This window comes from Takifugu rubripes, chromosome 14 (assembly GCF_901000725.2).
Source record: "Takifugu rubripes chromosome 14, fTakRub1.2, whole genome shotgun sequence".
Taxonomy (NCBI): Eukaryota; Metazoa; Chordata; class Actinopteri; order Tetraodontiformes; family Tetraodontidae; genus Takifugu; species Takifugu rubripes.
In genome coordinates, this window is record NC_042298.1 from 13955843 (window position 1) to 13983704 (window position 27862).

Here is a 27862-nt window from a genome sequence, read left to right on the forward strand (position 1 = left end):
ACTGAATCTAAAGGATTTAAATAAAGAGATAAAATAGTTCATTCAATTCCGAACACAATAAAACTAAATACAGGAACTAAAAGACATTTTAAGGTTATTAAGGTTTTCAAAATATTTAAGAATCGAAGCATTTCCGCCCTGCGTAAAACAAGAAATGAATTATATTTTTAAACTATAATCACGCATCAATTATGTCTGGCGTTATTTCAGGGTTTATAACAATTGTATTTAATGTTATCTGCCACAATGATCTGGCCCAAGAAGGTAAAATAAAATCAAAGATATTTCAGTTACAATAAAAAAACATCAGTTTTCCTTAGTCATAAAAATGTAATTTACTAATAATAAAAACTCAAAGTCCATGCTTTGTCATAACATTTTATTAATAAACATACAGTATATGCTATAAATGCCATTGCATTTAAACATCAAATGAATCTATATTTCGCATAGTGTTCATGTGAATATTACAATAAATACAGAACAGACGTTAAGTTTTCATTCCCCAGCTATCAGATGACCATCGTAAACAGCTCCGTCTCAAAGATCCCGCTATAAAAGACTCGGCTGAAATTCCTGAACTAAATGAGGATTAAAAAATAAAACACAGTATCCGAACAGAAACTTAAAAATACTGTAAATCAGCAAGATGAATCCAAAAGAGAAGCGTGGCTATAGGGAGGGGCTGCTTTTCTGCTTTCAGCAAAGGGTTTGGTTTTAGGCTTAAACGTGCATTTTTACAACCACAACACAGATCTCAGTTCTTCTCACACGAGGTTAAAAAGAAGAAGATGAAGCGAGTGAAGCAGGCAGCACAGACCTTCAGGTTTTGTCCAGCTAAATATTGCACAGGTTGCGTAACTGTTGCTGGTGCATGGTTGTTTTAATGCTCAACTCCATGAAACGTACTGGTGATTTTTGGATTATTTAAAAAAAAAAGCCTAGCAACTGTCAAAATTACCTTTACCGGTAATTAAAGCATACAGAATTCTATTTCTTCCTACAATGACTTTCAAAGCTAAATCCTTGCTTCCCCATCAGTATACGTACAGTACTGTGTATTTTCCCCTCCAGACAACATTTCTATTGCTGTTTTTTTAAATCACTGCAAATCTCTGAGGCGTTACGGAAGGATCATGAAGGAGGTCTGTCAAATTTAAACAAAACAAAAAAGCACTGATTGAAAGAAGTAAAGCATGCCGTGCGGGAGGGCTGCGGCTCCTACAGCTGCCGTTTAAGGGCTCAAATTTGGGCACACGCCTGCAAAAGCAGACATAAAAAAAAAGAAATAAAACACCAGCTGGGGGTGTTTTGTTTCCGCTTCGTCTCGCTTTCCTAAGGCACATTTAAGTCGTGACTTTCCGAGCCGAACGGCTGGCCAACGAGCAAACTGCCGTGACCCGAAACTACAGAAGCAGATCTGAGATCTGAGCGGTCGCGTAGTTGCCCCGTGGATAACACACCCAAATGATGTTTACTGTGTATCAGAAGTTAATTTGATATCGGGAGAACAGAGATAGGAGCTCAGGCAAAGATCGAAACTGACTGATTACTGTATATCACATGTCTGTTAGCGTTTACATCAGCCTTTATTGCACTTCCTACAAAAAAAATAAAAGAGAGTTAATTTCATGCCTCATCACGGGACATAAAATCATTCATATTAATATTAAGATTCCTTTTGCATGGTTTAATGTTGAGCTAAGAACGTAAGAGTGCTTATCTTAAATGAGTCAAAAGACGCTGCTTTCTTTTGATGGAATTAAATAAAACCAAAGATTTTTTTTTTCTTTGTTCATCATCGCACATCTCAAATATCCGCGTTATTGCGTTTTCTATCCAACATGGCCGCCACCCGACAACAGTGTCCCGCTCTCTTACTGGCTGAATGATGAAACAGTCTTTGGTGGCAACGTTGACCAATCAAATACAGATCTCACTGATGACATAACACCAAGACTGGGTTTTTTTTCAAGACCGTCCCCAGACCCCTGTATGCCCCCTATGATGAATCTTCATTGGTTCCCCATGAGGACGCAGACTTCCTGACACGCTGTGAAGGACATGATTCGCAGATAATCTGGTTAAAACAGAGACGGCTTTCTACTGTGACCCGTGTGCTTTTCAGTCGAGGGTCACAATGTGGTCGGCTGGCCGGCAGCTTGAAAGGAGAAAGAAAGAAATATTTATAGATCAGAATTAATTCTGATGCTTAAATGCACAGCTCCACTTTTGAGAGGCACTCTCTTGTGCAGGTGAAAGAAAACAAACAAATAAACATCACTCAATCAGCAAGCTGTTGCAATGTCAGACGCTTCTCTATTAAAGCCAGGGGGGCAGGTCTGCAATGAGCCACACACTGGTGCTTTTTTTCCCTTTTTGAACCATAAAATATTGTCAGTTATTTTAGAAAACGACAAATCGCAAAAAAGCTGGTCTGATTTCTGACCTGGTTTATTAGCATCTTGATTACTGCTGCTTCCATAAACCAGTAACAAACAACAAAATAATCTCCCAGAATGATGAAACCTTCTCTTTGGGGAGATTTTTTTTAAATTTCTTGTGTTGTTTTTTTTGCTTTCTGACACTTAACATTCTTGGAAATCTGACAGAAACGTAGGCTAAGGTTGGATCAACTATACCAGACCCAGTCGGCAAATAGTCTTAGCTAAGAGCTTTAAGACCTGGATATGTGCACACAAAGCAGAAATAAAGAAAAAAATGAAGATTTTAGCATTTCCCGCCACTGACGGAACATATTAAACAGTTTTAGCATAACAAGTGCACTTTTCCTGCGTTACAACTGCACATTAAAGCTGTGATGTTTAAAAAAAATGCTACATTTCAGGCCAACTAGGGAAGTGCGGCCAATTGTGATGGATGATAAAAGCGGAGGGACTTACAGCGGGAGCGGATGTAGCACTGGTGGCAGTTGAGAAGGCCGTTCCTGATCCGAACATCTGTCCCAGTCGTGGTGTCGCCCAACTGTCCCTTACACACCCCACACTGAAGAGGTTGACCCAAACAGAGACAGCATTGTCATTAAGGACTCATCAACTAGCGGCTCCTTCGCTGGAATTAGTCCACATCAATTAGTTAAACCAGTCCAAGCCGGTGAACAAGCTTGTGTGTTTGGTACGGAGCAGCAATGCCGTCTGGTCTCTTTGTGACTGATGATTTCAAACAGAAATCATGGTAATTAGAATCTTCCGGACAACGACGGCTCGTTTGTTCATGCTGCAGAGCTCCACAGAAGAGGTGAAGCAACATTTGCTGAGCAATAGGGCCATTTTAGGTTTTTATTCAAGTTAAAAACCCAGACAATAATGCAACTGACCTTAAAGCAGTGAATGTGGAAGTAGAGACTGAGGGTCTCTATGATCATCGCTGCCCCCTTCCCCAAAGGGTGCCCACAGCTGGAACACAGCTTTTTACCACTAACAGACCTACAGGGAAGAAATGGAAAAAACACTTTCAGCCTGTAAAAGGAGATGAGATTCATGCAAATTAGCATCAGAGTTTAAGAGGATTTGAAAACCGAGCATGAAAGAAGTTTAATTTTCCTTGATTATGAACTGAACATTTGCCCGTTTGATCTGCTTCTTCAGAAGGTTTCCACAGAGACACCGGACGATGCTGCCAGTGAGCATCCTGTGCATCTGAGCTGCTGTTGGCCCGCAGTAAAACAGATTATATGCATTTCTTTATAAAAAAAAAAAATGGTTGGGAGCAGTTTTGCCTCGCCTGCGGAATTTACTGCTACATTGATCAGTTCCTTGATGTTCAATTATGCTGATTAGGGTAAGTGTGGTGTCATCACCATCATCACCCACTCTTTGTTTTTATGCTAATTCTAAAACACACTTTATTTACTTATATATATATATATATATATTATGACCTGTGAATCAGGTGGAATTTACAGTAATTTACACAAAATGAAAATGTCACTGTAGAAATCAGAAATCGAATTAATTTCACGTGCAACTTTTATTGTTGTGTTCCCGTGTTAATGCTGCGGAATATGTCGTGAACAAAATGGAGCCATTCAGCAGCAAAGCAGAACATGACAACGCAGGAATGACACCTGTCCCCTCCCGGTGCAGGGTGGTGGTGATGTGGTACCTGTTGGGTGCTGGAGGCACCGTGTCTGGAGGAGGCGGACATGATGCGGGGGGCTTTGATGAGCTGCGACCTGTGTTGTTACTATCAGCTGGACCAATCCTGAAAATGGACAGCAACATGCAGCATGATGATGCCTCCGGACGACAGCAAAGCTACTGGCTGACAGAGGTTGATACACACACACCAATAACATCCAAAATAAGGGGAAATAATCAAAGCCTATCCTAGAAATGTGCAACACTAATAATTTCCGCATTTTCTCTATTGTTTGATTCTCTCTGCGTGTGATGATGGCTGAGCTATGATACGGGTGCAGACTGCCACCTGCTGGTCAAATAGTAGAACTGAGGGTGAAAAACCTACAGGAAAATATTTTTGATATCTTTCATCAATACGGCTACATTTAAATATAGATAACACTAATTGGGATTTTAAAGAATCAGGATTTGAAACTTTTAACAACGTGTCTACTTTGGTGCTGCAAGGCCCATCTCTTTCACACATTCACAGACCTTCGGGTCCCTGCGGGCCGCATTTGCTTGCTGTTGTCCATCACGGGCTGTTGTTTCTTCACATCAGTCGAGGATTTAGGTGATACCGGAGCAGCTTTTTGACCATTCTGCAGGGTGTCGGACAGGCAGGGGCTCTGACTCAGCGAACTAAGGGTCAAAAATGTGTTTACATTTTTAAAGAAATCAATGTCTGTTACTTATTCTAAGGTGATAAAATGTCAACTGCTTATTGTCCACAAACCTTCGTCCTGTTTTCATGCTGTCGTCAGCAGTGCTGATGTCACTGGTCCTGTCATTTGTTCTCTGTTTATGTTCTGCGTTCTCTGTGCTGCCCCTCTGTGTTGTCCAATGAAAAACAAGAAAATAGTCAGCTAAATCAAAACACAGCAATCCCCACGGTGCTCTAAAATTAACTCTTTTCAAACTCGATGAGCACATCCACATAATCAGTAATCAGCCATTCACCGACTGCCTCTCCAGCAGTTCCTGCTTGCGTTCCCAGTCAGCCAGTGAACGGACGATGGTATCTTGGGGCTCTGAGGGGGAAGAGGCCTCTCCTCTGCTGGAGGTGGTTACACCTGAGGAGCACGGAGTCAGGGGCATCAAGGTTTCCGCCAGAATCCTGCGTTCCTGTTGTGATGAGACCGACAGCTTCTTAAGAACACTTGAGCACTTTTCTGCATGTTTTACTCGTGCATTGATGTGCAAACACACCTCTTCGTGGTACTTTCTCTCCTCCTCTGCCACCTCCCTCTGTGCCTTTTCCCACTCCTCCTTCAGCTTTTCCTGCTCCCGTTGGTACTTCTCCTGTTACCGTGGCAACAGACGGGGGGAAAAACAGCAGAGAGCCCCAGCTGAAAACCCTCTGAAGGTGTGTACATTTCAGCAAGAAAAAAACGAGGAGCATAAACAGACTGAAAAAGAAGACACTTAAAGGCTTTTTAGTTTGGAAATCTGATATAAAGACGTTGCTTTATGCATCCAAATAAGCCTTAAAAGGATGTTTGACCGAGCTCTCAAAGTATAGACGGCAGGTTTACAGAATTACTGCTTGAGATGGTCTTAGTATGCCCTTTAAATATAAACCCTGATGAAGAGACACAAATGAGTGAAAGCTTGTTGCAGCCATACTCTGGCTAGTTCAGCGCTGATATCTGCATGTTAAGGATAAACAGCATGCACTGCCAACAGAGGGGGAACATAAAACATGCATCACGTGAAGCAAAGGGTTCATACACAATTCACAAGAAAATGCCTTGTCCTTTTCACAACTGAATCTGAAACTGGGAAACCAATCCACAAAAGTACTATGATGAGACCAGTGAAAAGCCCACGAGACCCATTTATCACCAACCTCAGACTTGTGTAGGAACCCCCCAAAGTAGCCCACATTTAATCAAGGTTTGGAGCATCCTAAGCAAGACGAATGACAGAGCGAGTGAAACAACCAGGGAGCCGACAAGCACACAGATGCACCAGACATTCATCCCCTTCAGCAGATCTTATCATCCGAGTTCTGCAGAAAACAGAGGAATCACCTCTCATCACCACTGTCTTTAAGATTTATTTTTCAAGACCGTCCTGCAGGTTAGCAAAGTCCATCATGGACGCCAGGACAAAACATTTAACACCATGAGGACCATGTCTGATTGGCTGAGGAGAGAGAGGGTGATTTGGCAGCAGCAATAGCAGCAACCTTGGACAAAGTGTGTGCATGAGAGTGCAAGAACATTTTTTTTACACAAAGTCTTCCTCTAGTGGTCAATGTGCGCACATGGATATGCGGGTTATGCTTTTGGACAAACATGGAGGCAAGCTTTTGCAAGAAGCAATGAAATGTGGTTATTTTCATCACAAGCTAACCACTTGCATCTGATGTCTGGCTGCATCATGCAAAGTTACTTGGAAAATAAAGCTAAAGATGCGGCTGACTACACTACAAACATGGCCTCTGACAGTGACTTAAATTAGGGGAAGACTGATTTGTCTGTGTGGAGTTTGAGGCAGGAATTTGGTGAAGCTGTTCCTGATTAAGAATAAATGTTATTTAATAAAGATGTTCATGAATATCTTTTCCGCTCTCATCCTTTCATCTCTAACTGCTGGCCTAGCAGACTCACACACCCCGCACCTTAGGGTCTACTGTGTACCTGAAGCATGCGCTCCTGCTCTTGCTGCCACCTTTCCTGACGCTTTCGCTCCTCATCCGGGTCCCAAGACCAGCGGTCACCCTGCCTGGCCTGGGGTAACACCGGGAATGACACCTGCTAGACCCCACCACACATCCACGCACACAAATAATATTTATGGACGCAATCACAATCCAAAAACGAACACCATTTGCATACAGCCACAAACAGTCTCATCAGGGACCAGGAAACCCCCAGTAGCGACATGGCCCCAGGCACACATATGCAAAGACATCAGCACCACATCCAACACAGGAAAAGAGGAAGAGAAGGGAAAAACAGAAATAGTTGGTCTACCACAACAGCAATACTCCAATGCTACCCAAAGGCTTCCTACTAAGGAGAGAGAAAGACAGAGAAAGAAACAGATGAGGTCAAAGGAAAAACGAAAGCAGTCCCGGCCATTTATGTACAGCATCCTCATCTGGCATGCTACATGAGCACATGTTGCAGTATGAGGCTGCGAGCTCACAGAAACACAAACAGCTAAATGCTAATGTGATATCTACTGATGCCGATGAAAGTCTGAGATGCAGCTGAAGCTTTTGATTCTGCCTTGGATTATTCCCACTCATCCGCATTTAAAATGTCTTTGCATTTATGAACTTGGCCTAATTAAACTCTAATCCAGGAGAAGAAACGCCAGATGAGAAGCAGTTACAGGAAGGAATCGAACCCTAAAGAGAGAGTTGCTGATTTCTACTCACGTTTCCCCGGTGCTCCTGTGCTTCTCCTGAAAATGTAAGACAGGGAACATTAGAACATCAGAAAACCGACCTTTGATCGGTAAAGGTGCAGAAACCAAACACATGTGTGTGTATCTATTAACCGATGAGAAGAGGTAGTGTCAAATCTGGACTGAAATCCTTTGCCAATAAATGTAAAGCAGATAAATGAACATAGTGATTCCCATTGCGCACTGCAACATGGATATAAAGAGCTGAGGTTTCATTACATTATCCAGAGTTTAAACACAGAAGAGAGAAAGACCATTAAATACACGGGGTGGGAATGGGGGGACGAGAGATGGGACAAAAGAGTGGTGCGTTAGTGCCTGCAGAGACAGTGAGAAAACCTCGTGCAACAAAAAGGTTTACCTGGTGCAGCGAAGAACTCCCAACGTAATTTGGGATTGCAGGTTGCCAGCGAAGACGTGGCACCGTTTGCAAACTCTATAGCAAAATAAAACATGGGTGGCCAGACAGGGGGTGAGAGAAAAGCAGGAAAGAAGAGGAGTTATAAGGGAGCATTCAAAAGCAGGACCTGGAAAGGGGATCAAGTGAGGTGCGGAGGTCTCCTCTAATAGGGTGGTCACACATGATGCTGGAGGCTATCCCAGCGGCATGAGGGTGAAGGCAGGGTCCGCCATCAGCTCAGCTGATCACAGCCTATATGAGCATTTGGGGGACCTGGCACCTTCTACAGTGTGTTTTCAGTCGAATAAAAACTTTTCAGTAGGATTGATAAGTAAAAATCAAAGAGGGACAATAAAGAATGCTACTGAACATTTGGCCTTTGGTTAGATCACATATGTATGCAGTTTTGTGTTTTTAAACAATGTGCTACTCTGTGTAATTCAGGAATCAAAGTTCTGCGTTATTCAATTCTTAAAAACATCTGATTTGTGAGAGAGAAAATTGAGCAAATGAGCAGTAAAGTGCAAAATAAGCAAGTCAAGTTCACAAGTGCATGTGTAAAGAGCTAAAAGGCAAAGGGGGAATCCCAGCAAGGAGGTAAACTCAGAAGAAAAGGAGGTTTAAATAGGAAAGAATTTGGATGTGAGGCGTTCACTGACCTGTCTTTTCTATTGCTGGATGATGTCCAAGTCTTCCTGGTGCAGCTGAACTTGGTACCTCGTGGTTGTCCTGTTCTGACCGCTGGGATGCAGTAACACTTGCCTTAGGAGCATTTTAGAGATTATATGTTGGCTCAGGGCCCAATAAAAACACCAGTTGTGACAGTTTAGCTAAATCCTCACCTGGGAAGTCATTGGCTGTGTGCTGACTCCAGACGAGTCCAGATTGGCAAAATGTTGAGATACGTTTTCGTTTTGTCCTTGTTTGGCTTCTAAAAATAAATGAGCAATATTTATACGGTCCAACTCAAGTATCTAAAGTAGATGACGTCAGTGTAAAGACGCAAGGTAATGAGTGACCACAAGGGGTCAGTAGAGTAGTGTTATATACAGACCTGAGGGAGGTGCGTGTCGGTCTGCGAGTTTAACATTTTCTTCCTTTGTAGCAGCTCCTGAACTGCTTCTAGTCTTTGTAAAGCTCTCCTGTGGCTTGTGCAGCTCCTTTAAATGTTATAGACAGTTATCAAGTTTAAGACTTAACTAAGCAATAAGGGGGAGATTAACAGCCTGGTGCAATAAACCAAACCTACTCTACACATAAATACAGATTTGGAATCAAAATATTACAATTTGTGAAACAGCTAAATGATCCGACCGATGGGAGTGTGGTGGGCCGGCTGGGTGGTGATGAATGCTGGACAAAAGTCGTTTCTGTGCGAGTCTCCTCGGTCTTGGCTGATGCTTGGTTTTCTCCTTCAATGGAGGCGTGAGGACTGTGAGTTGACGAGGCCGCTGATAGAGCAGGTTCTGCATTATTGTTCCAGTGTTTGGATGGGGACGCCAGGAAATGAGGAGATTCCCTTCCTTGGCTCTGTGGTGATGCGGTCTGGGTGTTGACACCAACAACTTCCCCATTGATGGGGAGCAGCCCATCTGCCTAATTTGAAAGACAAATAAAACCTCATGAATGAAACATTTTGGTTTAGTTGTGGTGTTATTTATTCTTGAATTTTCTTTCCATAATTACAATCTGTTCTTAACAATAGTTGAGTTTAAATGGTTTCCAATGTGGGTAATAAACCTAAGAATTAGGGGAAAAGGGGAAAACCAGCCTGACCATCTCATACGAGGTCATTGTTAGCCTCTCATGTTTGCCCATTATTAGCTATTCATCCAACTCTCCACAGCAGACTGGGATCTACAATAAAGACCCACTAATGTATGTGTGAGGAACTCCTAGTGAGGGGTAACTTAAGACACAGTGGTGGATCCGGGTGAATGTAGCCTCTCTGTCTGGCCCCATGTGCCGCCACCTTCTCATCCTGCTCCTAGCAGCCTGTGTGGGCCCTCTTTGTCTGCTGGGAGCCCACTTTACTTTGAGAGGGCCCTACTTGTCAACTCCTTAAGTCAATAGGAAACAGAGGGCTCCTTTCACAGGCAGGCTCTGCTCCGGCTCCTCACAAGACATTCCAGAAAAGCACTGAGCTCCATTAGATCTGGTAATAACTTGCACCCCCCCTTCCTTCTGCACCTCACCAAAACACAAGATCACATCTTGAACAGTGCATTGGCAAGAAAAAAGGAAATGGTCCCTGTTGAGAGCACGTTGAGGTTTACTTAAATACTATTTCAGTCAAAGGAAGTCCTATTTTTGCAAACCTAGATGGGAGGGAGGAGCGAGAGCCGTCAAGCTAATTAAATCAAACAGACAGAAGTAAAACATAAAAATGACTTGTGAAGATACAGTATGATAATGGCAGCTGCTTCATAACCAGGCTCACCTTGCTGGGCCACTGTTCAGCTGCTGGGGGTCGAGATTGAAGGTAAGGCTTGGGCATCAGCAAAGGCACCGGCTTGGGAGACAGACCTCGAGCAGTCGGCGGCTCAGACGAGCGAGAACGGATTTGAGGGCGCTGTTGTGAGGAGTCTTTGGTGAACTCTTCGATCCGCGCCTCATACGTCGACGTGAACTTTGGCGCTGGCGCAGACTGCTGGCGCAAATACCTCAAGGGCCCCTCGGGGTCTGCGTCAAAAGGGTCCGGGGTAGTTGGGGAGGAGGACGGGGAAACAGAGAGAGGGAAGGGAGAGTAGGGGTAGGTGGGATCAGCAGATATGCTGCGGTCCAGGAGCTTTGGTAGCTGCAGCTGTTCAAGAACGGCTTCACTGATTGAAAAACGTTGGGCGTATCTTTGGAGGACAGACGACGCCTCCTCTGGGGTTCTGGCGCGTCTGTATGCATCTCTCAGCTCCTGCTCACGACGCTCTCTGTTAAAGAGGCAGTTTCATTTAACAAGTGCAACATTTACAGCACATTTTCTGTACCTGCAGAGCAGTTCGCCTACTTGTCAGCAACGATCTCTCTGTAGGTCTTAATGCTTCTTCGCCTCACGGAGGTGCAGGTGTCTCCTGACAGCAACTGCTCCATCATCTTCCTCTCCTCCTCTTTTTTGATGAGATCCTGAGAAATACTCCTCCTGCGGTTCTTCCACCTGGCCAAGTCCTGAAACCAGCGAGGAATTTAGAATGCAAATTAGAATGAAATTAGATGCAATCGTCAAAAGAAAACTTAAGGATGACGCTGAGATGCTTACGTCCTGCCAGTGGTCTTCCTCTTCCTTCATCTTGTTGTACTGGTTGTGCATCAGTTCATGACGCACCTGACTGTGGGGCTGCAGGATGGTCTCCTCCTCCGCACGCATGTCAATCATACTCACACTCCTGCAGGGAGACAGACACATGATACCTGTATAAATACATGCACCGTATATTTTAGTCTTTGAACAGGTTACTCAAGATTCACTTAAAGGAAAACATATTTTCTGAATTTAAAAAATGATTGCAATATTAAAGAAAAGCATGAAGATCATTAAAAGTATAAATACAAATAATGAATGTATTTGAAAGGAAGAATTGCCCTCAGGACCAGCTCGAAGGTGTAATCTAGCCAATCTGGTATTCAGAAAACAGGTAATTTTCCTTTAACTTTTTTCCACTTGTTTGAATAGCATATGTACCAGTGAGAAACAAATTAATTAAGTCCAGCCTGCTGTAGCAATCAAAGTTAACCATGGCAATGTTTTGGGTTGCATCAAAACATGCATGGGTGACAAGATGTAAGCTAATGTGATCATCATTTGTCTACTTTTATGCATGAAATTAAACAGTGCTAAAACAACTGATGAATAACAATGTTGCTTACAAGCAGACAAGTTAAAATACAAGTATTATTCATTGGAATAAAACTCCATTATCTGATGGACATCATTAAAATACCCATAATCCTGCAAAACTGACTAAATAAGAACATGCACACTAAATCAACATGATGAGATATTTGCTTTGAGAGCACTTCCTACTTGCATGGCAAAAGCTCTAAGGCTAAAAGTGATGATAACGTGAATGAACTAATTTGGCAGGCTTAGTTCTGTTGCAGGCCCGAGCAGCTGAGACTCTCAGTTGCTAAATGGTAACTTACTGTGCGTCATCTGACACACCGAGTGTGCAGCTGACTCTACAGAAGGCAGAGAGCATGAAAGGACAGAGTATAATCACACACAAAATCACGCTAGAGGCTTAATACATTGTAGGTGATTAAATTACAGATTATCCAAAGGAGAATACTGATTAAATGAGTCCCCTCTTTACTGTTGATGCAGATTAGTTTACGTTAAGATGCATTATTTCTTAAACCGCAAGGGGGCGATGTTATCGCGCACCCACCGCATGCCCGTTCTACTGCAAACCGAATGAAAACAGCAGATACATATGGTAATGATCTGGGAGGCACATGCGACTTGTGTTAGTTGGAACATTAATATCATCAATGTGGCTTTTGTACTATCTGTGATCACCACTCGCAGTTTCGCCCTAATCACAAAGAGCTGCTTCTTTGCTGTTGGAGTGCCTGTTGAAGCTCACCACAAAAGAAAGATGAGATAAAAACAGGAGAAACCTTGCAAAAATGAACACAGATAGGTTCCAAATAGATCCCTTTTCTCCATTTCTTTGCTCTTATCTGTCGATGGAACATTAAGAGTTGCAGCCGAGCCACCGTCCCTTTAAGTTATCCGTGAGCATGGAATGAATATTTTGAATTAAATCAAAGCTTATATCTTCAAATGGTAACTGAGTCTGCTGATGGATTAAAACGATGAACTTCAACATGAAATGTGATCATCTTCTCCAACAATCTGGCTCAGATGACTCCGGATCAATGGAAAAGCAAGAAAATGTGAAAATAAACATTTTATTTTCCAGTTTCAATGCAGCCTGAGTAGAAAAACAGCTGTTGCCACGTAAAAGCAGCCCATGCCATCTTTAGGACAGCAAAAGAGGTAGCATCCTTAAATTTAATTCATGAATTCAAACAGTTCTTGTTCATTGAGGTGGACAATCATGACATGTGTTGTAGCTGGACGGGGCTCACGTTGCACGAAGACTGCATTCTGTCCAGGAAGCACCTCCCCGTGGTCCTCATTCTCACTCCACGCTTGTCCCTGCTGTCGGCTTTTAGCAGTCGATGCCAAGCCAGTTGACCCTGGGAGGAAGTAGGAGGGGCTTGGGGTGCGGGTGCACTGAGGTGAGGTCAAGGATTCTTCTTGTCCTGTCACTAATTTGGCACCGATCACCGCCGTTCCCACAGATCCCGCTTCCTGCTGCAACGCAGGTGCATTTTTTTCTGGGGTGATCACATCTTGGGACGCTGAATCCTTCGCAGCAAGAGGTGTTGAATGTTGGAAGAGTTCCTCTGAGCATGAGCGAGTTGGAGTACTGCGGAAAGCAGAGCAAACTAAAATGTCCGGCTGCCTGGTTATCACTCTCTATCACTAGACGCCGTTTCTCTGCAGGAGCCACAAAAGATTTATGTGACATAAATCCAAGAGAACAGTACAGAAAGGCCGCAGAACTTAAAAAACAACCAGAGAAGGGATGAAAAGGATTCAGTCTGAAAGCCAAAAGCTGGATCCACAGAACTTTCTGGTGTTGTCATTTCTGTGATAAACAGCTACATTTTGGGAGGGTTTGTTATTGGACTGAGAATCTGAATGCGTGGCAGGCAGGAATGGGCCTTAGTTTCAAGCCTGCTCAGTTAGGGAAAGGGAAAAAGCCTCATTTCCTTACATCCTGAGGGTGGGTTTCATGAACATGCTCCCATGTTTCAGTCAGGAGACAATCGGTAATATATACTGAGAAGTAGATTTTGCATGTAAATGGGTTGTATGACTCCATATTATCTGTTTTATGATGATTTTCTGACTTTATGTGCATGAAAAAATGAAATCCAACCATTGGGCGGCTCTCCCCGCCACCTTCTCTCCGACCTGACATGCACAAGTAATGTCGCAATCCTCTCCAAAAAGATGGTGTCAACACAAGTTTGGACAGGCAACAGCAAACACTAATATGATGTCGACAAGCAGTTTTATAAACAAGTCCTGGCAAAACTACAGTGAACAAATTCCAGCAACAGTTTTCTCCTGGAATTTACAAGCTGTTACACGCTTCAGAAATCACCTCAAACCGTTTTTACAAATATCACAGAATCTACTTTGTCCACAAAACTCAGAGGATTCTTGTCACAAGCCTGGAACACTGACAAGCCCATCATTGCCAGAAAACTGGAAACTGCGAGTACGACTGTAATAATCCTACAACAGTATTGAATATAATGTGAGCGAGACCGGGTTGTAAGACGTTTTGAAAAATAACAGCTAAATTGTGGCCATAGATCAGGGTTAGCCTGCGTAGCTGGGGATAATAAAACAGCAGGGAGCAGGGTAGACTCTGGAGAGGAATGTTCTTCCTCTAATTTGGCATCACTGGATAAAAATTAGCACTAAAAATGATGACCTGAAACGAGAGGTTGGACAAATCTGCTGCAGCTGAGAATTTCAAAGCCGTTATTTTCACTATCTGGGGCAGAAAGGTATGCTGGTGCATGCCGTTGTCGAGTCCTCTTGGACTTTAGGCTGAGCAAGATAAGATGGGTTCATGGTGGAGAAAATCTCTCCACAGTGAGCTGACGCAGGAGAAGTTGACGTGTCTACCTGCTTTACTCCATACAGAACAGAAGAATTCTATCGCTTAGGCTTGAATCTGATTTGGAGAAACTTTGTGGTTTTGAGGAAACAGATTAGAGACCTTTGCTCAGAAGTGATGACCAGCCAAGATTCAGTCTCCGCAGGGGGCTTTGTTTGGTGGTGCTGGGGGATAAAGGACAGAGGCTCACTGCACCTTCTCACGCCCACTGCATGGATCTCAATGCAAGGTACAGAAGCAGCCTGGTCCTCTCCCTCACTCTCCTTTGCCCGGTTTCACCTTCTCAATCTGTATGTGGGGTACAAAGGACTGACTGTGGGACGGGCTGATAGACTCTCCAGGTGGGGGGGGCTAAGCTAAGAATTTCATTTAGAAAATACCATCACCCATTCACACACAGACACAAACAGGGAATCGTGTTGCATCAGGAAGAAAACCAAAGATATGACACAACAGTCATCATGGATGTGAGGGAATAGAGGGTTGGAATGGAGGGTCACACATGAGATGAAGGTAAAGAAAAAGGAAGAAGATGGAAGAAAAACAAAGTAAAAGATGCATTAAAAATGTATGAAGGATACACAGAGAGACAACACACCCACACACACTCAGAAATGTTTGCAGCTCTTGGGACCTGCACCAACCCAGTAACCACCAGAGCCTCTGACTGCAATAAGATGAAAAAGCAGCTTTTGCCTCCATCAACTACACCTTTTCAAACAGTATGAGAGACAGAATAAATCATCAACAATTGAAGCTGCGCCATTTGCTTGTCAAAATAACATTTTCCAAATGCAGCCTTTGAATTAATCTGATCCTCACGCACGACGTCATCTGCAAGACTCACCTGCACGGTCTGTCTCCCCCTACAGGGGACGTGGCGGTACTCCAACTCTTACGACCTTCGTCCTTCCTTCCTTCGTCCTTATCGTTCATTTTCTTGCGAAGCGGCGTGGGCATGTATCCGCTGTGGTTGCTCTTGTTGGGAAGGTACTGGTTGAAGGGCAGGGGGGTCCGCAGCTCAGTAACCGAGGTCCGCCGCACCGACATGTCGTCTTTGCGGACATCTGGCATCTTCCTGTGGGGAGGGCCATCGGACTCTGAGTCACTGCCGCGGCCTGTGGTTGAGGCCAGAAACAAAGGGATTATTAAGCATTATTAAGGATTCATACTGTGTTGAGTGAAGAAATACTGTGTATTAACATCAAAGACATTATTACCTGTTAGTTTGCTAAAGGTGACAGTGACGCAGAACATAACACAAACTTTCAAGACAAGGTTTAACAGGTCTCCTAAAGTAAATTTACAGTGTTTTCCCCTCCCTGTGCATTCCAGTGGTTGAACATATCAGCTACATCAAATACAAGCGTGCCACATAAATCAAGTGTAAATTTGCATTGTTTAGCTTGTGTCGAGGGATTGTTGGCACACAGCTTGGAAGAATATAGCTGGGATGCCCTTGTTGTCGCCTGTATCGCATTTGAAACCCAGTGTTATCCTTTTAATGCCAGTGGCAACACCTGGCTTTGCAGAAGTGTGGTGCTCACGGATTTTCCCTCCTTGGCTTCTAAAATTCCTACACAAGATCTAAGTGTGATCACAATGAGATAATGACCTGTTTGCAATTTCAGGGAGCACACCAACCATTTCTAGCTTCATTAATCTGTATTTTTTTAATTTCAATCCAAGGTAAACACTTTGAAAAAGCAAGCAATGAAGATTGACCCAAGGTTTTCCAACATTCCTTTTCAAGATGTTCAGCACATGCTACTGGAATTTCCCCTTTTTTCTGGGTGGGATGTAACGGAGTGCTGTAACGGATAAATGTGTAAATCTTAATCTCTTCGTCAAACAGACGCGAACTTAAACCTCTACTTGTGGTCACACTGCCAAGGATGAAAGGAGGCGATGACATATCTGAGGATTTGTATAAGTCTTCCATATCAGTGGCAAAAACAGGTGACACGAGGGATCCAATTCATCCACCATCTTTAAGGAGCAACACGTGTTGCTATGCGATGATCTGTAGGAGCACTATAACCTGAGGCAATGGATACCGTTGCTCAATATTATCATTATTATTATTAAGGACAGCTGCAGAGAAATGTGTCCATACAGATGAAATCATTATTCTTAGTCTTTTCAACAGTCATTCAATTGCAGAGGCTGCTGTCAGTCTTGAATTCATCTCCCAGTCTTGATCCAAAACAAGCTTATGTTCATGTACCTTATCTTCTTCAAGGATAAACACCCATTTTTCTCCTTCAGCCTAATTTTTTTCAGTGAGGATAGTAGAAAAATCAGGAAAGAAAACTTGCTCAGTCCAAATCTATTTCATAGACGTTTACACAAGAAGCTTTAAAATAACATCTTGTGGAAGTTACCTTTACATTCTTATGAGGCTATTGGGAAATCTGGGTGGAAAAGATCCTAGAGTCTATGTTTTAAGGCTGCATATTAAACTGTTTTGCCACCAAGCTGCAAGGTTTTTCTGGTGTATATAAAAGAAAGGCTAGAACAAGAAATAAAGGACTGACAGTAACAAGATTTGCCTGTTTTTAAGGTGGAATTCAACATCCAAGTAGTTCAGCCAAACGACTGGTGACAGCAGTCTGGGTATTGGAGACGGTTGTTTCCTTTTACACTTCCGTCAAAACAAAAACACAACCCGGCAGGATGCACAATCTCTTTTCCCACATGGAATTTGAAGTTATTAAGCATGTGGTAAAAGCTGCCTAACATCATGCTTAAGCTACTGGATTTTAAACATGCCCATCATCACCCGTGAGGACTGTGGAGTGACTGGCACGAATGACCTGTTTGCCTTTTTTTGTTAGGAAAAGGCTTCGGGCGGAACAAAGCAGAACAAAGACACTGTTGTTTCAAACACTTGACGAGGATCTATTATTTAATGATGTTATTACTGTGCCCTCTGCTCTCAAAGGCTGGTCAAAAAACCTCAAGAACTCTTTCAGCGATCATCTCAAACTGCCACACGTCCATCTCTTGTTTTCTCCTTCTCTAATGCCGTCTGTCATCCCATTATTACATCTAAAGTTAGAAATCCACTGTGGCCTGAGATGTTTCCATCCAGATGTTATTGGTAGGTCTGGAAACCCTCACGAGCTCTCACCAACACTAAGAGGCTGTCAGACAGACTGTCACAGCCACTAGGCCGAATCCTAAACGCTTGCATGTCATGATGAAAACTGAATCGTTCTACGCTTCCATGAGGTCACATAAGTCCAATGTTTTGTTTTTCCTCACCTGTCAGACTGTCACGAAATGTCACTTAGTTGGAATTTGTGCTAAAATGACACAACTGAGGAGCTTTTGAGCAAAGCTGATGTGATGACATTTGTTATTGTAGTCTTCCGTGCGTGTGTTACATTGACATCACACACCTGTTCTTCGGAATGATGAACAAATCTGGTCTGTAAACTCAAATATAAAACCAGATAAGCTTGGAAACACAGGTGTTTTTGAACTACCTACTTTATATCCAGAAATCAACACTGTTCACACTTGGCTGAAATGATACATCACCTGCTGAAGTGAATTTATTAAAAGCTTGAAGTGAGCCTTGAACCCAGATCATTTACCAATTTCAAAAGGGCAACAAGAACTACTGGGTGTAGGAACAAAAGCTTGAATGGAGTAACATTAAAGAGACAAAGGATTATCCTTCATCTATATAGTATATCTGTACAGGATAGGCCAACAACACAGTCAGTGCTGAATTAGTACTGGCTAAGAACATGTGAAAGGAACACATAAGATCCCATGTTTCATACCATCACTGCTGCCGTGGGTGACCGGGACGTCTGGCGACGGGGTCTGACGTGAACGTGAGCCGAAGGAGTCCAGGCTGTCGAATGAATCCTCTCGGCAGTGTCGTGGTGGTGAAAGAGAGTCGCTGCGCTCAGAGTCCCAGCAGTCGATGTAGCCACTGTCACGGATGTTGCGTTTTGGGCTCTCTGCCTCTTCTGCTTCCTGAACATAGTTAAACAAACTGGTAGTAAACTGGTCTAACAGTTGCAACAGTTGTTTATATCTTACACAGTATTTATCTAGGTTATCTGATAAATTGATGTCTGCCGTGTCTGTTACTGCAACCCCAGTGTCATAAAAATATTTAGACAGACTTGTCTGTAACTGCCTCTTTGTCACTCTCTCCTCACCTCTGTGACCTTTTCCCTTAGTGGTCCTACAGTGAAAACATGTCTGTGCTGTTAATGGAAGGTGGAGAAAGCCTTTTCCTGTCCACTCAAAGACTTCCTGACCATGACTCCCAAAACTCCCACACATCTGTCACTGTACTCCCCCTTTGCAAATCTGCTGCCATCTAACTGTAGGATTTTTATTTTGCTTGGTAGGAAATCAACATTTTGTGTGGAAAATCAAGTTTTGAAAGCAAAGTCAAAAGGGTAAAGCCAAAACTGTGATTGTCCAATACTATAAGATTTAAGAGGAGTAGATTCTTGTTGAATATTAAAGTTTTGGCTTTACCGTTTTGACTTTGCTGTCAAAACTTGATTTTGAACTCAGAGTTTATTATTCCCATGTTTCATGGAAACCATTTTTTTTTTGTCGGACATCGGGAAAAGGTGTTTTTTGTGTTGTTTGTTTGTTGTTTTGTTTTGTTGTTTTGTACCGTCACACGGCTGATCTTGCAGAATTTTTGACTTTAAGAACCTTTTTAATGCATCTCCAGAGTTGAATTGAGGTTAAAATAACTAAAACTACTGACAAAAGTTCAAACCAATAATAATCCCTGAGCTTTCTTTAGATTAAAAATAACATTAGTATTTCTTCTGTTACCAGAATGACCCGAGTGAGAGAATATTTTAAATTGAAATTTCCAGCCCAGGAAATTACTAATACTGCATTTCCAAACCTTTCGCATCTGTGACAACAGGCCTTCAAATTCTTTCAGGTCCAGCGTGGGCCCGTTGTAGGAAGTACAGCCGTTGGCAGCACGACCTAACCAGTAGATAGTAATTAGAACCTAAGAGCGGAACACACGTCATACTTCATATTAAAAGGAGCGGCACATGGAAAAGTTGCTATCAGGGACGTTTATGACGGTTGTGGATGGGTGCGATACAAAGGTGCACAACTGGAGACATGACTAGTAGTTTTGGTTTACACAAGGACAGCAGCCATAGATAACTGTGCTAAACCTGTCTGAGAATGCCTCCTCCTCTAAACCAGAGTCAGTTTGTTCTTAAGAATTCCGTGATGCAGGAGTCTGGTCAAAAAGCCGCCTCCAAAAAGTGGTCTTTTCTGCAAAGAGAATCCCCACCTTAACAAGGTCAAGTGATTTATCGTGTATGACTGCATAAATCGCCAGATCGATGTCATCTGTTTCCAACACTATAAGCCTCTAAAAGCAGATGCAGAATGAAGCAAACACTTGAGCGTCTTGCCACCATATAAGTGCAAATTAAAAGTAGCAGTTGAGGTTTAAAAACATTTACGATGTTTCATGCAACTTCCTCTTCACTTAATTCATTGTCTAAAATGCAGATGGGGCTCCGAGCGGCTGTAATGAGAGGCAAGATTACCCAGAGCTGCACCTTTAGTGCTGTTGGCGAAGTGTTGCGGCTATATTTACTGTGTCCATGTCAACCGCTACTCCGTGGGGATTGCTTTGATAAGAGAGCTCAGCGTGGCTTCATGTGTTTATTTCCGTCATACTGTCAGTATAAACACTGTCAGCCGAGCAAACACACTTTTAAGAAGAACAAAGAAAAACGGTGCTGAATAAAAGAAGCTCATTTAGTTTTAAAGAAGGAATTCCTGCAAAAAAGGATTATGCAACTTGACAACTAGAAGGGACTTTATGGGCCACTTCAACAGAAAATTATTCTTTTTCTAAATTTAGGTGCGATCGCTATGTTTTCAACATCTGTCCCAGTTTATACTGGAAGTGGGTCAGCACCACATGTGTCATTTTGCTTGGTGGTATGATGTAAATGAATCCTTAGTGATCAATGAGGCAACTTATCCAGAAATCCTAATTGCACCTTGAATAGCACGAATGCAGAAAACACCTGTCCTGTAAGTTCTGAGCTAAGAGCAAATGAAATCATGTCGTTGGGCATTTGGACGGTCTGACAGGCCCAAAAGTGGAGTGCACGGCTTCCTTTTAGCAGCTATCTGGCCTGACAGATGTGGAAGGACGAGTCAAAGTGGTTAATCATGAAACATCATCTGTTTGACACACACGCATGCATGCGCAGCTGAGTGATGCATTGACAAAAAACATCCACAGTGTTAATTATCCAAACAGGAGCAACTGCACAGAAAAGAAACAACACGTCATCTGCAGACCTGTAAGCTGCACATAGAGTATCCAACACATTCACTCAAAAACACAGGCAGTCCTTCCATAGCTATACAACGACCTCATTATCCAAGAAACACCCAGTTCCATCCAATCTGTATGCCCAAAGCATCATCAGCAACACAGGAAAATCTTCTTCACCTCTCAGTGTTTGGTTGTGCTGTGAAGACAGCTGATATCAACCTTTACTCCTTGTCCTGGATGTGCCTTGAGATCCATGGTGCAGCGCCGTATTGCAGCAGCTGGTATAGACCGAAGGAAGGGACTTTGTAGTCATTCACTATGCTTAAAAATAAAATAGCTGAGAGTCCTCTGTGCTATTCCTAATGAGCTAGCGATCAGATTGGCACTGCAGCCTGAGAGAGAGAGAGCGAGAGAGAGAGAGAGAGAGAGAGAGCAGGGAGAGAGAGAGAGGCGAGAGAGCGAGAGAGCAGGAGAGAGAGACTGAGGAGAGCGAGAGCGGGAGAGCTTTGGCTGCAGAGTGGGCAGGACCAGAATGTGGTCCTGTCTAAAGCAGTATGATGAGAAAACTGGAAGATCTAGAGAACCCGATACCAGTCAACATTCTGACAAAGTGACACAACAAACACACAAGTAGACACAAAAAAGCAGGAAGTGAGACAGACCCAGGACACCACACCGAAATAAAGGTTCCATTCAAACATACATTTGCCACGCAAATGAATGATGGTACTGTAAAAGTATCACTTACATTCTTTACTTTTCGGGTGCAGTCAGTTCCCCTGGAAGGAGAAAATAGGGCAAGAGAAATAACTTTTATCAATTATCTATTATCAATCATAAATAAGGCAGCATGTGCTTTTAAACCAACCATCCATCCATATCACATTTTATCAGTGTTTAAGATTTTATATTGGAGAGATGTGTGTGTGTGTGTGTTTGTGTGTGTAAATCCCAGAAGGCTCAATCACATACAGTCATTGCACTAAGGAGCAGTTGAACAGGTACCTGCAGTGAGTGCAACTGTATGGATGTTTTCTATAGTTTCCAAGCCTTCAGGTCAAATGGCCAAAGCCAGCCAGAGTAAAATGACAAAGAAATTGTTAGTTTCGAGAGTTTTCCATGACAGCAGCGACGCGACCAAAAGGAGTAATGAAAGAAGAGAAGAGCAAAGAGAAAGTAGCTGGAGGGAGTGAGCCCTTCCTCTACTTTCACCATCCTCCCCTTTCTGTCAGATGACATAAATATGAACAAAGACACAGGTTGACTGCTGTTCTGTCTTCACCTATCGAAGACCAAACATCAACTACAAACCAGATAGCTGGAGGAAACGTTCAAACCCTGATGTTTTATATAAACTATATAGTCGCTCTTTAATTAATGTGCAATTTTTTTGTGCAGCACTAAATCCGGAACTCCTGTTATTTTCTCCTCTGTTTCCATCAAAATGGAAATAATTTGAACCTGTCAGCTCGCTTCCTGAGCAAGCTGTTTCCTCCGTTTCTAACCACCTGTCTGATGGAAACCCAACTGAAACAGTTTCCTGTCGTGAAGCTGCGAGAGGAAGCAAGCATCCATAACAGGTTACGTAACATAATGAAAGTAGCAACGCGCTGAAACAAAAACTGTCACCACAAAAATGAATTCTCTACAGGATCTTCATAATTCTACCAATGTTTTGCATGTATCTACAGTATATTAGGACTATAATGGTCAGGTAAGAGACATTCAGTCAATTTCTGCACAACAAAACAAAATTTGAATATTAAAAGTCTACTTTTATTGTGATCAAGTCTCCCCTTTAGTAGAACCAACCTCAGACTGTGACCTATAATGTATTGATGATAAGGTCTGTATTTATCTAACAGCACGTTTCACAACAAAATAAATAATGCTGTCCCCACCGTTGAACTAAACACCTTTTACTCATGTTTTGTTTAACAGAACCAGTTAAACAGCTTCCTCCTCTGACTGAAATTACTACTGTCTCTTCTCTGCAGAACCGGGAACACAATACATCCCAGCCCTCCAAACCATCACCCATACACTCACCATTACTTGCATTGCATTGTTTTTTAATACAGGGACTATGCCTTGTTGCTAGCAACAATGCAAGTCATAGTTGAGTGAGTGATGCCAACCTCTTAAGTTGTGTTTGGGCAGAGGCCAGTTGCCTCTAACAGATACGCTGTTGTCGTCTCACTGACACAGGCTGTATAAACTCTCATTGACTGGCAGTAATTTATGTCTGCAGTGAGCCGGGACCAATGGACGGCAGGGAGGGACACACAAAGAGAAGCATGGCCATTGAGACAGACAAGTACGCGTTTCTTACACAACTAAAGTCTCACCATCCACACAGAGTCCATTTAATGGGTCCAACCCTTCTGTCTATGCCATCAGAAGTCTTGCTATCACAACTGTCAATGTGGACTCTTGAAAACTTGGCCTGTACTTCTAACAGTTGCTTTGCAGGTGTCTGCAGGTTTATACCAGGACAGACAGCAAAGGAAACATCCCTGAAGCACCGTAGGAGATGCGTCAGCAGAGCAGAAAATGCTCCTGGTTGTCACCAATTAGAATGGCTGCATCTTAACGATGTGGACGTGGAGCGTCTTGTACAACCCACATGACGACAAACACACACACATTGACAGTGTTGAGTCTTACTTGGCAGTGGGGCGTGCTGACGTGTCTTGTAGGTCTCCGGGGTCAAACAGCTGGGATCCTTTCAGTCCGAACTCCTCGCAGCCACGCAGGAACACACTGACGTTGTCCTGCTCAAAACACACACACACCCAGATATAGAGAGAATATAGAGACACACACAGAACTTTTTAGGCGGGTCAAACAAATAAAAGTGGGTGAATGCAACAACTCAGATTTTTTGTCGCTCTCTTCTAGCAGCTTACAAACAGATAAATCAGGATACCTGCTCGACAGAAATCAGACACCACCCAGGTCTTTTCCCAGCCTTCGTACGCCTCCTCTCTCAGACTTCTCCAACTTTTTGCTTCCTACTTTCTAAAAGTGACTCTTGTTTACATTCTCATCTCTTCCTCTCCACCTGCGCTCAACACTCCTCCTTTCCTTTTGCCTACTCCATGTTCTGTGCATCACCTCAGTCTTCCTCCTCCTCTTTCTTCTACGCTCAGACTACCTCTTTGTTGGATGCAACCTGAGACACGTTCTCCCCTCCTGTTCCCAGGTTCTCGCCTCCTCTCTCTTTGTTTCCAGGCCTGACTCTTTAGAGGGAAATCCCTCTCCTCCCCTCTCCCATTGGGTGTCACCATTTCCTCTCCACCCTGATTGTCCCAAGTACTTGCTTTATCTGTCACACTACCAAACAATGTGCTGTGATAGTCACATACAATACAGATTAGATTAGTACTCTCCATTAAATATATCAGGGAATCCAAAAAAAATCTAGATAATAGCATTATTTTGCATTATTATAGTTAAATAACTATTTAGAATACTTTTATTCACACAGTTACACTGACTTAAAAAATATCTAATTTATTTCTTCATCTCTTGCCCTAATATAAACTGTGGAATGGCTGGCACACCATGGTTTAAAATCTTAATTTTAACAAAGATTCTTTCAATTTTTTCATATTCAATTGATGTTTGCTGAAGCACATAAGATATTTTATAAGGTCTGCAGTTTATGTTAGTGCTTATGAATGTAAATCATATTCTTCTGTCTATGACCATACTAAACATATATTCCTGGTTGCTAAACAATAACATTCTCAAACTTTACAGAAAACACCTTCAATCACATATTTTTTTCACACCAGCAGGTTCACCCAGTCTGGAAAAACAAACAGGGAAATAAACAGAGTCAACAGGACCATTAAAGAGACTCAAAGTAGAAGTAACAGGATCATTTAAAGTGTGTGTGTGTGGTGTGCGGGTGTGTTCGTGTGTGTGTGTGTGTGCGGCGTGATCATGTGTGTGCACATGTGAGAAAACACTTGTGTCATTTGTAGGTCACTGCCACAGGAAACTGGGCGTCCACCACAAAGAAATGACTGACAAGCTGAATGTTTGGAGAAAGATTGGGACGTATTGAGACATTGAGGCATTAAGCTCTTATTTCTTAAAAAATGAGGGAAATATACAAATGGTTGAATATAACAGATTTAGGCCAAACATGGTGTCGACTCTAAAGCAGAAACACACAATATTGCTGATGTGTTATACATTTAACATGTTTCTTGAGGGTCTAGAGATCAAACCCGGATTTTGTTCTTGAACCCAGCAAAGAGAAGCTGGAGGAAATCACTTATGTAACCATTTCCTTTATGTCAAAACGTGGTTATATTTCTAACTAAGCTAAGGCACACGCTGGCTGAAAATCCTCTTAATCCTATGATCCAGAAATCTGTCTATATAAGAGAAAAGCAACAAGAAAATGTGATTTATTCCAGAGTGGCACCATACAATTTGTGGCCTTTTTCTACTGCATGTGTGTTTACAGGCTGTAAATGTGGGCACACGGTGGACCCAGGGAAGACTCAGAGCGGCGCTGAACGGCCAACCTGTTGAGACCAACACTGGCCACACAGCCAGTTGCCTAAAGCTGCCTAAACACCCGAGTGGCTGCTCCAGTTACAAACACAGCCGAAACCTCCTCAGAGACTCATTTTCCCATTAACCCCCAAAACAGGAAGAGGAAGGGGGAGTAGTCAGGATTTTATAACGATGGGCCTGATAAACAGCAGACCCCTTGTTATGCATTTCTCACCTCTTTAAGTAAAGCCAAGGGAAGGAAAATAAATCCCTGTAAACCTGCAGGAAGCCGAGCCAGCATTATGAAACCTTGAGTCTACAAAGAGTGTATGTTGTTTGGAAGGGAATAAAACAAGCAGCTGGGATTTCTTTCATTTTCGAATTCTGACTTTATAAAGGGTTGATATTATTTATTTGCCACCAATTCTCCAAGAAGAAACACAAAAAGGAGAGACTGCTGCTCAGAGCCCATGTGATCCGCTTGTCTTTTCCCTGCTGACACCCCCCAGTCGTGGTCCTGAACAGTCCCTTCATCCAGATAACGGCCTTAAGTCATCGTGAAAAAGCTCCACTGTGTTGGCACTGTAAGCTAATGGAATGTTTCAGAGTTCAGGGCCACTGAACCTCACAGGCTCCTATTCAGTAAAGTCAGAGGCACATCAGAGATACTCTTACCTGCTTATTCTGCAGAGAAAAGGGTCGATTAAATACATCTAATTCAGTGCCCTAATTCATATGAGAAGTTACGATCCTTCAAATCTGACCCACAGAGGAATGAAATGTGAGCTCTTTAAGCCCCCGACTGTGTGTGGTTATTGTTCATAGAAAATATGGAAAATGTGAAACCTAGGCATGTTACACGATCAATGTCCTCCTAAATGTCATGCTTGGAAAAAAAAATGCTAGCAGGCACAGATCTATATAACAAAGTAGAAGGTTTACTGAGACATCGTCTAAATACATGTGGTTGAAGGACTCACCAGGCCAGCTATGGGGGGTTTGAAGTCTGTTGATTTTTCTTCACCGATCCAGGTTTAATTGAGCTCAACATCTGCCACACAAAGACAGAGAAGATATCAAAGCTACGGCTGACATAAAGAAAGCTCATGCAGAGTGATTTAAGGGCAAGAAGAAGAAAGTGAAACTGTGGGAGTCTCTTCAGAGAAAAGAGGAGGAAGAACACGCGGAGCAAAAACGTTGAGAGCTTCCAGAGGCGAGTGGAAGGCTTATGATAAAACAGATTCTAAATTAGATCTGAGATTCAGTGCTTTTGCTTTCACCCACAGGGAGCTGTCAGCTACCTCCAAGACACTCCAAATCACAGCCGAGTCTACATGTGAAGACGTTCCTGTGGTGCACCCATAAAGGAAAACACATCACCAGTCGTGAAGGAACTATCACCATCTCTGCAGCCTTCTAATAGTGAGTGCGAGACACCACCCGGACACCCATCCTGTGACATTTCTGACACCAGGAGGTAGCCTTCACCTGAAATGTGGTAATCCACCTTTTCAGCCAGCCAGGACGCCTCAGCTACTTGAACCTCAGTTAGATATTTCCTGCACTGAAAACTGTTTCCCAGAATAACTTCCAGCAACCTCGAGAGAGGGACGTTCCCACAATGACACACAGGAGGAGGAGAACAATAACTCCCCACTTCAAACCGCCCGATGTGATCCGAGACTGCAAAAGTGCACGCAGGCAAAAAGCCTTAAATCTACTCACAGCCATGTAAAAGATCAAAATATATCTGTCTGAGGCGTCAGACATGAATGATGCTGCCAAAAACAAAAGAAAAAAATGCATTCACAGATTCTCTACAACGTTGAAGCCGGGCCAGAGAAGATTTATAATCAGCAAGTCTGTGTTCACGTCTGCAGAAAAACTTGCACACAATCCTAAAAAACGATTTGGGGTGATGAATCATCACGATAACCTTCAATCGCTCGTGGACATTTCCTCTGAATCGGAAAGAAATTTCCCACAGCATTCCGGAGGCGTGAAGCTCACAGATGTGAAATATTAATTCGGGTGTGACCTTTGACACCTGATCTGGTTTAATTAATATCACCAGCTTTTGAGTGGTTGAATGTTGAAACAACTTCCTGTTTGGCCTCCTCATTTTCACCTGAGTTTAACACTTTTCCTGCAGGAATACATGCTAACATTTAAAGTTTGATCAGCTATATTTTCATCCCTTCAGTCAATTTTAAACATAATAAGGCACATTGGCACATAAAGTATCTTGCAGGCAGAGACTATTAAGGGAAGTATATAAAAAGACAATCTTAGACAATCATTCATGCTCACGAGCGCCCTTCACTGATGACTATTGTTCTTGTAGATGCTCCTTGAATTCCAGAAGCAGTGGGGA

General features: G+C 42.8%; 1 protein-coding gene across 9 annotated transcripts; it reads right to left on the minus strand.

Moving 5' to 3' along the window:
* Positions 1-364: 364 nt before the first annotated feature.
* Positions 365-26506, minus strand: LOC101070223 (LIM and calponin homology domains-containing protein 1-like). 9 transcript variants are annotated; one of them, XM_029847211.1, is made up of 24 exons: positions 26469-26506; positions 23641-23747; positions 21722-21752; positions 19558-19668; positions 18455-18653; positions 15508-15778; positions 11213-11339; positions 10964-11121; positions 10403-10886; positions 9277-9558; positions 9017-9122; positions 8805-8893; positions 8622-8724; positions 7924-7998; positions 7534-7559; positions 6788-6904; positions 5352-5444; positions 5103-5267; positions 4879-4973; positions 4638-4784; positions 4126-4224; positions 3338-3446; positions 2904-3006; positions 365-2161 (listed from the first exon to the last, which is right to left on the minus strand). In XM_029847211.1, exons 4-24 carry the CDS (start codon positions 19564-19566, stop codon positions 2136-2138), a joined length of 2883 nt encoding a protein of 960 aa, XP_029703071.1. In that variant the 5' UTR covers positions 19567-19668; positions 21722-21752; positions 23641-23747; positions 26469-26506; the 3' UTR covers positions 365-2135. The 9 variants fall into 9 exon arrangements, with proteins under 9 accessions (XP_029703071.1, XP_029703072.1, XP_029703067.1 ...); XM_029847212.1 differs by lacking the exon at positions 26469-26506 and adding an exon at positions 23903-23935; XM_029847207.1 differs by lacking the exons at positions 23641-23747; positions 26469-26506 and having other exon boundaries at positions 6788-6901; positions 21722-21746.
* Between the last annotated feature and the right edge of the window lie 1356 nt (positions 26507-27862).